This window comes from Strix uralensis, chromosome 6 (genome assembly GCF_047716275.1).
Source record: "Strix uralensis isolate ZFMK-TIS-50842 chromosome 6, bStrUra1, whole genome shotgun sequence".
NCBI classification, from domain to species: Eukaryota; Metazoa; Chordata; class Aves; order Strigiformes; family Strigidae; genus Strix; species Strix uralensis.
Window position 1 is genome coordinate 4,112,120 of NC_133977.1, and position 16,979 is coordinate 4,129,098.

Below are 16,979 nucleotides of genomic sequence, written 5' to 3' on the forward strand. Positions count from 1 at the left end.
TTGCCTCTGGCAACTTGCAAACGGTGACAGGTGAAAAGTTTCCTTTCTTCTTTACAGGATTCAGCAGTTGCTTGCAGCCTCGCTCAGATTGCCTTGCAGCAGGAAAGACGGAAGACTGATTTCTAGTCATTTCAGGCAGTTATGGGCATTTGCTGAGCCTTTTCCCTACAAAAAAACCCTACTTTGGGAAGTCATCACTCACGGGTGATGCTTGTGATGCTGTCCCTGTTGTTGGCTCTTCCAGCACCAGTTTAACAAGGTCATGTCTTCTAGTTGCCACCCAATGAACATTATAAAATTTGTTCATTTATACAGAATTTATACAACATGAGTATCTAGTAGACATATGAATGTAAATTTGAATATGAATCTAAATGTAAAAGTCCCAAATCAAAACACCCTGAAGCTATGCTTGGATTTAAAATCAACGTCAAAACTTCAGTTTTATAGATGAAATCTCTTCTTTCAATGAGGCAAAACAAATAAGTGACCGATATCTAGTGTGGCATTTGAATATCAGAAAGTGTTACCTTCCCTGGAGATGAAACTCCTCTTTAAACACATAACTCACTGGAATTATATATGCAAACAAGAACACGCTTGTCTAAGAACTACATAATCACAGCCGATAGTCACATATGCTATGACACGACTTGCACTGGCAATGACATCAGCTGCATGGCAGGAGGGTTAGATGCTGATCGGCTGGTCTGGCTGGCTGCATTCACATGCAGCTGCTAAAAAGGATCCTGAGAGATCTAGTGGATAATTTTTATGGGGCAGGAGGTGCACAGGGCTGATTTCTCAGCCCTACTCTATTCACCTGTGGTCACTAGTCCAGGCAGCGTGTCAGATCAAGTGGGCAAGAAAGCAACATGGGGAAAGTCCCATTCATTACAGCAGCCTACAGCAGCTCTAAATCTCTCATTCTCATACATGGAAACTTTTCTCATCACAGAACTGTGGATTGGCGAGCTCCTCCTTGCCTTAAACCCCATAGTAGAAGAAAGGATAAAAAGACAGTAATCAATTATCAGCATCACGCAAACTAGTTTGTTTGGGACGTACCAGTCTCTTTTCCTCTTTCGAAACCTCACATGGCAGGCAACACAAACTTCAGCCACATTTATTGCAGCACCCATGAGGGAAACCCTGAGCTCTCCCTTCATTCCTGGGGGATCTCATTCTGCCAGCTGGCTTTCTACCCTGGGGCTCCCACTCACCTAACACCCCACCACCACTTCCAAGTATGAACACACCATTCTGACCTCATCCTGTCCCCAGGATGGATAATGTATTTGGGGAAGGAGGTGAGCATCGTTCACCATTTTATTTATGTTCTGTCTACCATTTAGGAGAGAATTTGACCTAACAGGACTTAAAGATGTAAGCTGTCACCCTTAGCTGAGGCATGTTTGCAGGGTCGCTGTGCATTCATAAAAAGAAATGGTGTGCATAGCACTGGACACACTATGGGACATGTTTTTTGCAATTAATTTTATCTGCATACAATTCCTGACTTAAAGTGCTATGATTTGGGAACTTGTTCAAGTGTGTGCCCCACTAGTGAGGTAGTGAAGTGTGCCCTGAATGCACTGGCATATTCTTCCATCCCTAAAAAAATGCAGTAATATATGTAGCAGTAATAAATAAGAAGATTTCTGGAAAAACTCAGTAGTAGTGAAACCTGCTGTGTGGCACTTGAGGACAACTGCAAATGAATCATTTTAAGATTGTCTTGAGGATGGATTAAGCTCAGGCCATTTCCTATTCCCTCCAGCAGCTTGGATATAAGCAGCAGTGTTGGAAGGCACATTCTGTGTATCTGAGGACCGGATCTAAAAAGCCATTTAGTACCACTCATAAAAGCCAGCTAAGAGCATAAGCACACAAATATTAACTCATGAGGTCTCACTGATTCATGGTATAAGCCTACGCAGACAACAGCAGCTCTCCAGAGAGGGGACTTTGGCCAATATGCTTAAATCATGGGAGGGATTTTTACAGATGCCAAAAGGATTAGGACGCTCCATTTTCATTATTAATCAGGCATCATGCAAGGACCCACAACGTCGTTGAAAATTGTTCTCCACGTGTTTGCTTCAATATGAAATCATCTGATGGGCTGCATCCTCCAGTGGGTGCGTATCTGTTTCTTTCTTTTAAAAAACCTGATTGCCTCCAAGAACAGAAATAAACTCTTAGTAATGGGGTAGGACTTAATCAGTATATTCAGATCATAACCAATACAGCATTATGGTTTTTTACTTCCTGTTTTGGGTTGATTTTTAATTAACATTGACATTTATATATAAAATAGCTGGTTTTCAAAAGGCCAACTGGAAACCCTCTTGTGGATTACCTCATCTAAGCACAGATTTTTTTGTGTGCATATTTGTAATTGTTTGAAGGTTTTCCAAGCATGTCTTAAAGTCACACTACAGTTTTGAAACATATTTATGAGAATGTTATAAGGTTATGAAACTTCAAAGAAAAAAATTAATTTTACGCAGCAACGGTGTTTAGACTTAGTCTAGTCTGATGGACACTAGACATGGAAGGAACATTTAGGCCCATACCCCATGAAGGCTGACACACAAATTTAAGGATATAGCCACAGTCCATGGATTTAGAGATAGGCATGTACAGTATATATGCTTTTATGAGATTGCTCTGGCCTGCTTAAAAATCAGTTGCACTTTATGGTTTTGATTTTGGCTTTTCTATAAATTTAGAAGGCAGAATTTCTAATGGTCTTAAAGCATCAATCCTTCCCTGAGAGGTTAGACAAAAAGAAAAACATTAAACAGAAATTAGGAGACCAAGCCTGCTCCCAAAGAAACCAAGGTCAGAAATGGTCTCATTTCAATGGAACAGAGTCTAGTAGTAAAATTTCTGCCTCCCTCTTAAATATTAGTCTTCCTTTCCTTTTCTCCTCATGTGTCTGCCATAGCTCTCATCTCTCCAGCAGCTATGATCTGCTGCCAAGATTTGTTCTACTCTCCATGTAATTTATGACCCTGTCATGCAGCTTATTCATACACACTTTCCCAGTGGCAAGGCTGAGGATACCGATGTATTTAAATGCTGCTCACAGAGGTGCGGGGAGCGGCTCCGGCGAGACAAAGCACATGCCTAGCTTTATTCAGGTGACAGCCAAGGTAAATCAAATAGTGAAATTACTGCAACAGGCAAAGCTAGACAATTTAATTAATCTTTGCAGGGTCAGGATCTGAGCCTTTCAGCTACAAAGAGTGCCTGGCAGATCTCTAAGCTGTGAGCCAACAACAGCAACAAATTCAGTGCACTGGGTTGCCTCTAGCATAACGCTGCTTCCCCAGCTGTCCTACCTTCCCCTTGGCAATGTTTCTACTGGACACTATGTGCCTACAGGAGCCAGGGACCCAAATAACATATCTATATAGGCTTGGGTACTAAGAAACCTAAATTGTATTGTCTTTCAATGAGACTTAGGCTCACAAGTCTCTTGGACCTGGCCTGTCAAACAATCTTAGATCTCAAACACATGGGAGGTAGATGTTAGTATGTCGACCTGAGCCCCAGGCATTTCAGAGGTGCTTAAACACCAGTACTCCAGAGCCCAAAGCTCTACCACAGAGTCATCTTACAACAACATTGGTAAAATACTACTGATTTTCCTGTGATCCTTAGAATTTTGTTGTCTTAAATATTTCTTTCCTGTGCACAGATGCTCCATCTTCCATAAAAAATGCCTATCAAAGGTATGTTTCTCTCTTCCCCTTTTTGTTTCCTACTTCAAGGCTTTCCATATAAGAAATGTCTCAGGCTGTTTTATTCGCCAGAGGGAAAAAGAGTAATTTTTAGAAGCTATGTTTCAGCAACATATTCTCTAAAGACAGGAGACTTATCCAGGCCCTTTATAGCCTCCCATTTCCATGTCCCTGCACACCACTGAAACAGAACCTGAAAACAGGGAGAAGGAAGTGTCAGTCAGGAGATAAATACCATGTGTAGCACTTATTTTCAATATTACTCATGACATTTCTGATTATAAATTAATTGAAGAGACATACTGTCAAGAACTTTCCCTTCATTTAATGTGCATGTAATCTGCATTTTATACTAATGCACTCTATGGAAAATATGAATGCTGTTCCTGGAAAGTTAGCTATAACCTCTTTCCACATTGTGTATAAATCTGGAGAGTATAATCAAATGCAGAATAACGTATATGTCCAGATTCTGAAGCTTCTACCTGCTCCTATAAATCTTTCACCTATGGAATGGACAGCAAGTGGGTTTATACTAATCTAGCCAGATTAATATCCTGATTTGATGATACATATATAGGTAATGTTTGCTTTAATTTCTTCATGACCTGGCTAAGCAAAAATGTGCCTCCAATAAATATGGCTGGCTTGGGACATATTCAATGAGTACAAACACCAGATGCATCATCAAGAGCTTTGGGATATTTGTTTTTAGCATATGACCACAAGATATGATGCATCTTTGCAAAACTTCCTACTTCACTTAAGAATTATGCTCAGCTTTTTTGGTGTTTGCCAGAAGCTCTCCTGGACAACATAATGAGAAGCTTTCCTCCCCAGACTGTGTCAAACTGTTTAGGCCTTTCTTTCCATTGAAACACCTTTTTTTTCTCTGTTTCCATAACTATGAAAGGGAAATGCTAATAGTCACCCAGTTTGGAAAGTCCTTATAGTAACGCGTTAACAGGCTCAAATCCTGCTCCTTTTAAGAAAAACATTAATTTTATTGTTCAACAGGCTGGACTGCAATCACCTTATCAGTTAAGGGATTTAGCTTTCCATCCACTAAGTGCCACATGCTTAAGTGCCTGCCTGGCCATGCTCCTATGCCTTTACAGGAGAGGTGTAAGCAAGGAAGTGTAGGTTAAATTATGCTGCCATCCCTTTCCCACACACTAGTCAAAGGCACTTATTGGTCTTGAGAGGAGAATTCTGCAAGAGAAAAGATGTGTCTGAAACACCAGCTTTCCTGCAAAACACTTTGAAGCTTTAAATTGGTGTGTAAGTGCTTGGAAGTATCAAAATGGATTCCTGGAACATGGGCATGGCTCCTTGTTCTGAGTAAACTGACGCGTTTTCACTTGTGATGTCCCAGTGGAAAACCTCTTGCAGCGTATCTAGCTATGCCAATCATACATACATTAATGGCTAAATACTATCCATGATAAAACTTTCATTTGTACACAGAAACTCCTTTGGTGTGACTGTATCAGTATAGATGGCAGAAAGAATTATGTAAAATGGCCCATGAAAAGTGTGTATATTTATTGTTACTACAATCATTCATCATCTCAAGAATAAGGAACACTGCAAACTCCATAAATACTGTACGAAAGGTAAAAGAAGTAAGTGATGACTGTTGTAAAGCATCGGCTCCAAATCTGTATGATTTCATGGATAGGTAGTTCAGTACAGGCTGAAAATACAAACTCCAAGCCACTCCAAGATGAAAAGCAACCCCAAAACCAGAACAAAGACTATAATCAAAAAACATATGCAGACTATTATCAGTTTTGACTGCCAAAAAAAAAAAAGTCTAGTCCACTATAATCAACATTTGAAAATAAGGAATTAATTCAAAGGATTAATGACAGAGTAGAAATTCTCAGAGTTAGTATAGAAAGTCCTTTGCCACGAGGTCCAGCTTTCAACCAAAAATTAATCAAAGCACATCTAGATTTTGACATAAAGCCACACCAGAAACACTTAAGCAATGACATGTAGGTCTGAGGTAGCTCCATTTCTCAGCCTGACTCTACAGTTAGAGGTTTCCAATGGAAGTGACTTGGGAGAAAAAAAATGTTATCAATACCTATGGCTATATAGGACCAAAACTCTGCACTAGCAAAGCTCCCTAGGTGAGAATCATACCTGTAAAAGGCCCTGACTTCAGACTAATTATGAATTGACTGACAGACACAGAATGAAACTTCAGCCAGCTTTACCAAAATTTCTTGGTAGAAGCTCATCTTCCACAAAGGGTTTGAATAAGTCAGAAATAGCACTTATGCCTTATTCCGGGCCTCTCTCTGGGCTGGATTCCTACCCACAGAAGAGAAATAGTTGTGAAAGTCCCACAGGAGAAGTGACAATATTGCTGAGCCACAGAAACAGACAAGTTAAAATAAATGCAAGAGAAACCAAGGAACATCTTGCTGGCCAGGAGACCTGGACTACTGGAAGGGAGAGGGTGGAAGAGTAGGGAAAAGAAAGTGAGAATGGAGACAGAGAGAAGACCCAAGTTCTTCCCCAGAAGCTGGAAAGTATAAAAGGCAGCCAACGAGAACTTCTGGGCAGGGCTGAAAAACAAGTGAAAGTGAGAGCTTCTCTCATCTCCGAGAGTGCAGCCAAAAAATCAGGTTACCAACAGTAAAAGAAGGAGAACAAAAAAAAAAAAAAAAAAAAAAAGCAAACCCTTCAAAATTGGCAGCAAAGAACTATCCACACTCCTTGGCTCCATGTAAGGCTGGGTGGAAGGGGTAAGAAGGAAACAGGGGACAAACTGCAGCTTGGAGCCAAAATATTTTCCTTCTGGATGCTCCTGGCTCAGTTCAGCCCTTTGTGACTCTCAATTTCAACCCGTTACGCACTCCCCCATAATCATCATAATAAATAGCTGTTTGCTTGCTCAGTGTATTCAACTTCCTCGCAGCAAGCCAAGCTCAACCCCACACTACCATTTATTTCTGGATTTTGACCAGGCCTGCCTAAAACCAAACAAGACTCGGTGTGATTTGCCATATTCACTGGGAGAGAATAAAAGCAATTGCACTCAAACACCAGGGTTTGTGGCCAAGTTCACCTCATGCTGCTGGTGGTGATATCACCGTTATTTAACTTTGCTTTAGTATTTTTAAGACTGCTGTGGAAAAAGGGAGGGTTTCAATTCTGTTTCTGGGCTTTGTTATGCTAACAACATGGACATAACTAACTGTTGTCCTTCCATTAAAAGAAAAAAACCCTCTATTACTCAAAAGTCAAATTATTGTTAGAAACCCATAATGACTAAATAAAAACAGCCACTAGAATTAGAAGCCTTCCCTCATCACCACCACTGGGTGGGATTTTGGCCAAAATGCAAAAATTAAAAAGAAAGTAACAGTCATAAGAAACTGCTTTTCCAGCTGTTGTAACTTTTTTCCTTCCTTTATCCATTCTTAATGTGTACAGGTTTGAACATGATTGCAGGCCCTGATAGTTCTCCCGTTAACTGTGGAGGGGGTTTCTGGCTCCTGATGGGGTGATCTGTCACCCCTGTGCTCAGCAGTGCAAGCCCCCATGCTGCCCAGGCTCCTTGCAGCAATCCTCTAGTGCATTTTGTCCCAGCAGCCCTGCTTCAGGGCCTTTTGGAGCTCACTCATCGTTGCTTTGGGGAGAAGCTGCAAGATCCCGTCTCCTCCCATGCAAAGCGTACTGGGCTGTGAGTTGGAGGAAAAGAAACCTTGCCTGTTCCCTGCAGTGGTCCTTGGGGGCTGCTTAACCTCTGAGAGGAGGGAAGTAGGTGGCACAAGCAGCCACTTAGAGGGGGATTTCCTTTGATAAGGGAAGACATCAACTGGGGAGATGGAATATCCCTCATTAAGACAAAATAGTTCCAACTCTGCCTAAAATAACATCTTTCAAGAGCTTGCAACACCGTGCTTGGTGTCCCAAGCCAGGTCCCACGGCCCAGTTCAACAGTGCTCATGACACATCCCAAAACACCAGTTCAGACTCCAGAGCTGCCCTGACAAGTTCCCAGAAGTGCTGCAGAACTTCCCCAGCAGGATGTCAGGCTGGGATTCCCAAAGGATTTAGGGCAACATGAACAGGATTCGGGCATCTGTAAAAATCTCTGCCAAACATCTCAAAATGTGATGAAGAACATATTTTTAGCTCTTTCAAGCTGGTATTGCCCTTTCAAAAGCTTCTCCTGTGAACCAGGGTCTGTCCCATGCTACTTGTCTGCCAACTCACATTATCATGGGTCTCATGAGAGTTCTCATTTTTCTTGAAGTTCTGGCATCAGGAAGCATGTCAGAATCCCAGTTTCCATTCTTAAATCACTTTGCATGTGGTATAAACATCTCCTTAAAGAATCAGGAAAATAAATAAACCACCAACCTCAAACCCCCCAAAGAACCCCTCTACCTGGAAAAGAATGAAAATCTCTCCCCGCTGCCCTCCAAAGCTGTTCCCCTGATTTTGCAGGGTGTGACTCCCGAGTGTTAAATGCCTGGGGCTGACAGTACTGTTGACCCAAATGCAGAACAAGAGCTGTGGCTATGAACTTCTCATCACTGGCAAGCTACAAGTCTGGGTAGACCAAACTAAATAACGTAATCCATGGACAGCTAGAGAAAGGAAATGCGTTTTTCTGCGTTGGTGACACTGAACATTTTGTTAGGAAAGATTAGGGAGGAGGGAGAAGAGAAGGGAATTTCCATTGAGAGTGCCAAAGATCTAATTAATGCCCTGTTATGGACCATTTATACACAATGAAATTCATTCCGACACTGAGAGCCGGCATAAAGTTACGTACCGCTGAAGTTGCAGTTAACCGGCAGAAGGAATGAATTTCATTTAAAGAGCAATGTTCCAGATTCCTGGATGAGATGCTCAGGAGTGAATGAAGCACTGTGCAGTAGAGCCTCAGCAGGCTTGAAATGAATTTTGCTGTGACCTAACAAAAACCACAGACTTGAAATTGTGATGATTCAGAAATTTTCAGCTCGCAACAGGAGTTCTTGCAAAATATTTGGAAACTGCAGGAAGCATTTAATGGTCTCCCTATGTCAAGGAGAGGAATCCTGACCTCTTGTCTTTATGGTTCTTGTTCCTATGAGTGATAATTTTAGAAGGAGATGATTAAGCCCGCGTGGCCTTCCTTCTGAGGTTTCTAAAAGAATAACAAGTGACCCAGCTTGGTCCTTTCATTGCTGATTCATCTTCCCTCTTTGCTATAGGAATTTGCAGGAGAATGGTTACAGGGACAGAACATGCTCCCAGTCATATGTGTAGCCCCCCCAAGAGTGTGTGCAGTAAAGGAAATCAAGTCGACCCTATGGAGAGGTTTATCTGCAGAGCAATACAATAGAGCAACAAAAGTCAGGAGAACCTTATAAAGGCATATGCCTTTTCTAACCGAGAGTCAAAAAGTTAGGATTTCAGTAGAAAAAAATTTTGGAAAGACCAAGACCATGAATCAGAATACCCATGGCTAAAGCAGAGGTTTAGGACATTCTTAATCCTTATTCGGATGCAAAACCCACAGAAGGGTGGTTATAAATTCAAACTGATCTCATCCTAAGAAAGACTTCAGGTGAATCTTCCTTTCATTTCCTGTTAGCTCGAGGGACAAACTGGCAGCAGGACAGACAAAGGAGTTACATCCCTTTCCCGAAATAAGTAAGAGACATCTCAGAAGGTCTAACAGCATGCAGTAGAATAATTACTACATGTTTGTGCCATAATTACTGTCAGAGATTCCTTTAGAAGTGAAACCAGGCTGTTCCAAATTGTGTTGAAATACGACTCGTAAGATTATTTCTGGCTGCTAATAAATGATGGCTATGCAAGAAACTGATTTGAGCATCGTTGAAAATTATCGTTTTGTTTTGTGTGCTTCCAGTAATGTTTTCTTAAACAAGAATCTTACATTTGTCCCTGTATTTGTTTAACTAACGCCGTGGAAAGCATTAGACACAGTCACACAGTTGCTAACACTGTATTTCTCATTCAATTTTCAGACTGAATTCCATTTTCAGTTTTGTGTAAATACTTATAGTGTCCTTGAAGACCTAAGCGCAATGCAAAATTACATGAGCCGGACTTGAAGCAGACGTAAATGAGGTCAATGTCGATCATTTAACTTTCACGGGGTGTATATCCAGTATATGAACCTTTCAAATGCCATTTTAAAATAGTCGCTAAAAGCAGCATGCTGCAGATGGGGTCACTGAAACCAGCATCCGGGAGATGCATCTAAAAATCTTGTTTCTTGGGAGCAGGGACTCTACTCCTCTAACACCTGCAGAGAGCTGGTAGGTACGATGTACCCAGACCTACAGAGGTTATAAACTCCCTGGAGCACCCTTCGGATGTTTGCACAGCATCTAGCAGCCACGGGCTCTTGCTCCACAGTGAGGACTGCTGGTTGCTTCCTCATGGTTGCTTATTCCACCATAGCCTGTTCCTTATGGATTACCTGTACTTAGCTCTTACATTTTAAGCAGGTTTCCCCTGGCAATTTTTATTTATTGTAATCCTCTTGTACCTGGAGACTCCTCATTACTCTTTTCTTTTCCATGTCAATTGAGCTTAATGAGCAGCTGGTAGCAGCAGCAGGACCTGTTCACAGCCTCACTGGAAGGGTATGCAGAAGCAAGCACTGTGCAGAAGCAGCGCTACACTGCATACCATGCAAAAGAAACTGAAAATTTGACCAAGACCTATATACATTAACTGGGAAAATGACCTCAAATTGCCTCTTCATTACACATACGTGTTTCCTAGAAGGAAAATTCTTCTTTTCCACTGATTTCCACTCAGTAATGCTTCCTTTAGAGCAGGCTAGGTAAAGTACATCCCAGTTCTAAGTGGTCACACAGCATCATTTTCTGACAAGGTGCTTTTCATCTTGCTTTTATCACAGAATTCCAGATACGTTGTAAACTGGAATTTGAGGATGACACTTCATATCTTAGGTCTCAGAAAAGCAGGAACACTTTCTGAAAGCAGGTTCTCATTTTAAGAAACCAGATATTTGCTAGTTTGTGATGATGTGTCCTGCTTCAAAAGCTAATGCTCTCCCTCGCTATGGCCACCTTAGTTCTGCGATTATTTTGAGGGATAATGTGTGTCCGGTAACTCAAAAAAAAAATGCAGCGCGGTAGAGCTAAAAATAAAAATTAGGAAAGATGGGAATTAGCTCACCACAGCTCACCTCAATTGCCAGGTCAGGTTTCAATTTCCAGTAAGTTTTCAGCAGGGAAGCTTGTGTTAATATATCTGTGGGCATTCCTCATACAGAGGAATAGAAATTTCTTTGAAAACATACATGTGACGTCACAACTACGTGCCTTCCTGGAACAAAGCATGTGCTGGATCTGTACACTGCCGAGTGAAAGGGTCTTCCTCCCAAGTGAGCTATTACTGCTTGCATTTCAGTAAAGATAAAGATACAGTTGGTTTGCAGTAAGTGGAACTAGAACTTGGTGCTCAACTTGCTGAAGAACTCTTATGGAGACTTGTGGATGTTCAGATCAAGATGTCTGGAAACACTGTGGACTAGTTCACGCTCACGTTTGTCTGAAGTGTTGCTTTAATAGATCAGGAACCACAGCAGATTTTTAGATTAATCATCCCTTTGCCAAGACAGAGTCACACAGGAGAGACTGAAGATGGTTAGCAACATGACCTTCCCATAGGATCTGAACTTGAGTGCTGGTGCTGGTCCAGGTGCTGTCCCAGAACAGGGCACACAGCGCTTTGCCCACCAGCAGCTCCCTGCCTGAGAGCCACGGCTCCAGCGCACTCTCTCTGCTTTGCAGTATTCCTTCAATCTGGGGAAAAGAGAGACACCCCCCCACCCGCCCCAAGCACCAGAGATGGCTAGGGGAAGAAGACAGGGGGAGAGGATGACAAAATTTGTATACAGCAGGGTTACGTTAGATCTCATATACTTAAAAGGGGTTCAAAGCTTAGCATTTTTTTCGCTTTTCTTTTGTTCTCAGAATTGATTTTGGACAGCAAAAGTCAGAGAAAGAGGCTATTAAATTTATTTTGAATGGGATGTAACCACACTGTTCTTTCCAAGTGAGGTGCAAAAGATTTAACCTTGAGTCCCCAGCAGCAGATAAAACATCACTTAGGGTTTCCTATTTCCAACCTGTACACGTGTGTCATGCCTCACCTTCTCCCCCGAGCAGAACATTATTTCTCCTGAATGGAGCGGTATTAGCTTACAGGCAGCCTTGTTCACAGAAAAAAAAGAAAAGTTTGTCTTTCCCCCAAAAAGCCATTTTGTTAAGCCAAATGTTCCACAAAATGGCACGACCGCCTTGCAGCCCGCTTCTCCTTGCGGGGACGGCCCTCCCACCCCGGCCGGGCTCCCCGCGCTGCCCACCGCCCGCTGCCCCCGCTCCGCCCGCCTCGGCCGGGGCCGGGGCCGGGACCGGGACCGGGGCCGGGCTCGGCGGGGCGGTGGCGGCCCCCGCCCGGCCCCCGGCGGCGTCGAGTCCAATGGGCGCCGGGGCGGCGGCGGCCGCCCCCTCCCCGCGCCGCCCGCCCTATATAGCGCCCGGGCGGCGCCGCTGTCCCATCCGTCGGGCTGCCTGCGAGCGGCACCGCTGCCGTGCCGTGCCGTGCCGTGCCGTGCCGTGCCGTGCCGTGCCGTGCCGTGCCGTGCCGTGCCGTGCCGTGCCGTGCCGTGCCGTGCCAGGATGCCGTGCCGCACCGTGTGGCGGCTGGCGCTGCTCGCTCTCTGTCTGGGGGCTGCGGCGGCGGGGGGCGGCGGGCAGCGCCGCGGAGGCGGCGGCAAGAGCCGGCGGCAGGCGCAGACCACCTCGGTACCTCAGGGCACCCCCGCGCAGGGCAAGCGTGAGTACCGCGCCGGGACGGGGGCCCACGGGCAGGGCGCGGCGGGGGGCTCGGCCCGGCCTCCCCGAAGCGCGGAGGGGACGCGGGCGTTACCCCCGGCCCCGCTGGGTGACCCCCGGGTGGCTTTTCCTGCCCCTCGGGCTCGGCGGGACCCGCACACGGGTGAGGTGGCGGGGCAGCAGCCGGTGTCCCCCGCAGGCGCCGTTTGCCTGTGCCGAGCCCCTTCCCTCCAGCCGCCGCCGTCGGTGACTCCAAACTTTTCTTTCTCTTCCCCCTCCTCCTCCTCCTTTTCCCCCAGAGACCTGTTATGACAATGGAAGATACTATCAGATAAACCAGCAGTGGGAGCGCATTTACCTGGGAAACACGCTGGTCTGTACCTGCTATGGTGGAAGCAGAGGGTTTAACTGCGAAAGCAAGCCCGAGCGTAAGTTGGTGGTCTTTTTTTTTTTTTTTTTGGTCTGCATCAAGACCCCAGCATGGCTTTTGATGCCGAGTAAGCTAAGCCTTGTCCTGAGTTCTAACTTCCAGAGCAGGTTTTGAGCTGAAGTTTGGTACTTAGGGTCACTAACGGATCTACACTCAATTACACTGAAGATCTGGCTTGGGATTTTAAGCAATGCTTTTCATTAACGATGGGCCTGCCACCAGAACCCTGAGCCAAGCATCACTCATCTCTCTGGAGGATTGGATCTAAACATTAATTTTGGAGCCAACCTCTTCTTTATAATGAACTGAACTGACTCCTGGACTCGCACAGGGAAGTTCAAATCTGGAGTCACTTTGCAGCTCTGGCTCCAGGCTGTTTGATTGCTTTGCCCTAACTTTTCATAGTTGTGCAATGTCGTCAGCTTGTTTAAAAATATTTCAACTTACAACTTTCCACAGCCCCCCGGCCGTGCTCTGAGCTTTCTATAATTGAGTGTAAAATGAGATTGTTTAGTCTTCTGCAGAAAAAGTTTAGGTAACAGAAAAAACTTTAAATGCAATGTCTGCTGGAGGATGCATCTCTGGGATACAATGTAGGTTAGATTATCAGATGTGATCTATCTGTATTTATTGGTCTGAAGCCACTGGTTTGCCATAACTCCTTTATGTTGCTCTGAAGATATGAAAGAGAAAAACTGGTTCCTGGCTGATAGTGTTCATGTAAAGACAGATGGGAAACGTCCCAGCAATCTGTTTTGCAAGGCTTGTGTGCTGCCTGCCTCATGGCTAGAGTATTTTAAGGAGTACTCACTCCCCTTACTCCTCCATAAAGGGGGTTTAATCTAGCTTTCCTTCCCCTGCAGGGATTCCCAAGTTTTACAGTCTTGAAGCCTTATAGCGAGTTCCCTTATGGCACAGTTAACTTTATCTGTCCAGCAGTGAAGAATGTTGTTCTGTTGCAGATCTCAAGTCTGGTAGTAGCACTGACACAACCATTCTGTAATCACTTACTCATGTGCAAGTGTGAACAATTCACAAGTAGCGCTGCTGACTTCGGTGGGACTGCTGCAGAATTTGGGATTAATATACTCGATTTTTTTGCCAAGTCAGAACAAGGAGGATCAGCATGACAAAGCACACAGCTTCTAGGGGATGTTTGCTCCCTCCTGTCTTCTGTACTGTTGCACTTCAGACAGCTGGGATCGATCCTTCCAGGGCATGCCTGCCCATGTGCCATGCTCAACGTTTGGCTCACTGGGGGAGGGAAGCTGAGGTTACTCAGCGTCATGGGGACCTCGAGGGGGCAAATTTCACCCAACTTCCTCTCTGCTGTTCCATCCCAGGAAGAAAGAGGAGATTGATATGTGTTTTTCCCCAGGAAAAAAAAGAGCATCTGTGTGAGGAGGCGAGGAATGTGTGTTTGTTGACTGTACATGTTACTGGCATGGTTACATGAAGTTAATTTTTCTCCCCTCATAGCTGAAGAGACTTGCTTTGACAAATACACTGGATCCACTTACCGAGTAGGGGAGACTTATGAGCGCCCCAAGGACTCCATGATCTGGGACTGTACTTGCATTGGAGCTGGACGTGGGAGAATCAGCTGCACTATTGCCAGTATGTAACTAAGAGCCTATTACTAGAGCTATTGTTCCTTAGTGTCATATTTTCCAGAGAACTTACACAATATTCCCAGTGCCCATTAGCTGGAGAGGGGAGGGTTTAATCCAAACCCCTTTGAAATCTTGGAATTGAAAGTCTTGCCCCACATACATGCATTTGCAAAACGAAATTCCTCTTTTAAGAGGTAAAGTGCTATGTGTTAAAACATAGGCCAAAAATCATTGCTAGTGTCCAGCCATACACTTACTATATACAAGAGTGTGTTACAACTTCACAGGTGCATTTATGAAAGTAGTTTTTTGACTGGAAATAAGAGCGAGGGTCTGTTCTGCAGCTGGTGAGTCAGAATAACACCATTAGCATTAATGGGACTACTCTGAATAAATAAATACATACTACCTGAGAGCCACTTCCCCTGTCCTCCAAAAATGTCATGCTGACACTTGTCCCTGAGGGAGCTGAGATTTGATATTCAGACACCAGTTCAGTGTGTTTCTGCAACTCGTTTTTCACCAGCCTGACCCATACTTTCCTCTTGTTGCTCCCTGTCTTTCCTTGGTCCTTTCTCCTCAGCTCTCCTTTTCACGTCTCTGGCTGGAAATCCTTTCCGTATTGAGTCACTGAATTGTTCACAATTTCCCTTCAGTTCATAATTAGACTTTCTGTGAGCATGGATGAAGATCAGTGTGTCAGGGCTTTTAGACTGAGTCCCTGAGGCACCTTTGGAGTAAAGTCTTGTTCTTAAAAGTATCCAGTTTCTTGTTTAAGACACACATGCTGATCCTAGTAGCATTGCCACAGAGCACTCGGAAGCCAGCCATCATTATAGCATGGAAAAAAATGCATTGAAGCTAACGAGTAGAGCTGAAGCCCTTCTGAATTTAATGGCATTTTATTGGGCAGGGATGATAAGTGTTGTAAGAAAAGTAAGAGTCAGTAAGGAAATTGCAAACATAAGAGCAGTCTCATTTTGTCATCATCAGCCTGGTTTAGAGCTCACTGGAGAGTTTCCTGACTGCAACTAGCTTTGAATCAATCTTCATAACTCTTAGATTCCTTGCTTTCATAAATGAGCCAATGAAACCTTTTAGTAGCTCCAAATAAATGACCAGATAATGTGTTTCTCCTCTTTTCCTTGGAAGGAGACCCTGTGTTTGCAAACTGCCCTTCACTATGTTTCCCTCCCTGAGCCTGGGCCAAGCGATGGGTCCAGACTGCCTCAGGGCTGTGGGGCACCAGCAGGCTGGGAATCTGCCTTTCCAGGGCAGGGTTTCCAAACCCAAGAGGACTGATGTCCCACTGGGGTGTCACACCAAGCACCTCTGTATTCTCCACATGCTGGCCTGGCCACTATGTACCTCATGCTATGCAGGGACAGCCACAGAGAGGCCCAACTGGTATCACCTCAGACCAAGATGGAGGCAAACCTTCCCTCACCAGCTCTCAGACTGTGAGCAGGGCCTGAGTGAGAAACAGCACCTCCTCAGGGCCTGGCATTCCCCTTTCACCAGCCAGGTCTCAGCTGTGGTTTGAAACCTGGAGGGGGTTAGCTGAGGAGAGAGGACAGGGCCTGGGAGGCTTCGAAAATGGTGGGTACCAATGGAAAATGACAGGTGCCATTTTGTGTGCTGGAGGAGGAGGCCACGGCCTGCCCCACGCCTTCTCCTCACCACCACCCCCCTCTGCCCCAACTGGCCCCATTCACCCCTGGCCGTGTGGCCCTTACTGTGTCCTCACGATGCTGTCCCTGGTGTGGTCCCTCACCTCAGCTCCCCTCTTTCCCGCTGCAGATCGCTGCCATGAGGGTGGCCAGTCCTACAAGATTGGCGATACCTGGCGCCGGCCCCACGAGACTGGCGGCTACATGCTGGAGTGCGTGTGCCTGGGCAACGGGAAGGGCGAGTGGACCTGCAAGCCTGTGGGTAGGTGGCAGCTCCCTTCTCCCACAGCTTAGTCGGGGTGTATGGCCTCTTCTTCCTTTTCTTTCCTGAGGCATCCCATGTGGGATAGCCCTGGGTGGACTCTTATCCCCTTCCCTCTCACAGCTGAGCGGTGCTACGACAACACGGCTGGGACGTCCTATGTGGTCGGTGAGACCTGGGAGAAGCCCTACCAGGGCTGGATGATGGTGGACTGCACCTGCCTGGGGGAAGGCAGCGGCCGCATTACTTGCACCTCCAGAAGTAAGTGCTGGCCTGGCACCCGCCGGCTGCTCTGCTTTATTTATCTTATTTTTCAAATCTGTCCTGCATCAAAAAGAAAAGCTATTCCTTTTCCTGCCCTGTAGCAGGCGGCAGTAGTTTTAGAGGGATGGCT

The 16,979-nt window shown here is 45.1% G+C and overlaps 1 protein-coding gene across 4 annotated transcripts in view; it reads left to right on the top strand.

Annotated features, from left to right (window-relative positions):
* Positions 1-12,363: 12,363 nt before the first annotated feature.
* FN1 (fibronectin 1) overlaps positions 12,364-16,979 on the top strand; it is a 54,985-nt gene continuing 50,369 nt past the window's right edge. For 2 of the 4 annotated variants that reach the window (XM_074872570.1, XM_074872568.1), the window contains exons 1-5: positions 12,364-12,611; positions 12,910-13,038; positions 14,520-14,657; positions 16,454-16,585; positions 16,709-16,846. In XM_074872570.1, the coding sequence (XP_074728671.1) occupies positions 12,455-12,611; positions 12,910-13,038; positions 14,520-14,657; positions 16,454-16,585; positions 16,709-16,846 (694 nt within the window). In that variant the 5' untranslated portion in view covers positions 12,364-12,454. The remainder of the gene's footprint in view (positions 12,612-12,909; positions 13,039-14,519; positions 14,658-16,453; positions 16,586-16,708; positions 16,847-16,979) is intronic. The other 2 variants (XM_074872567.1, XM_074872569.1) reach the window with 1 other exon arrangement.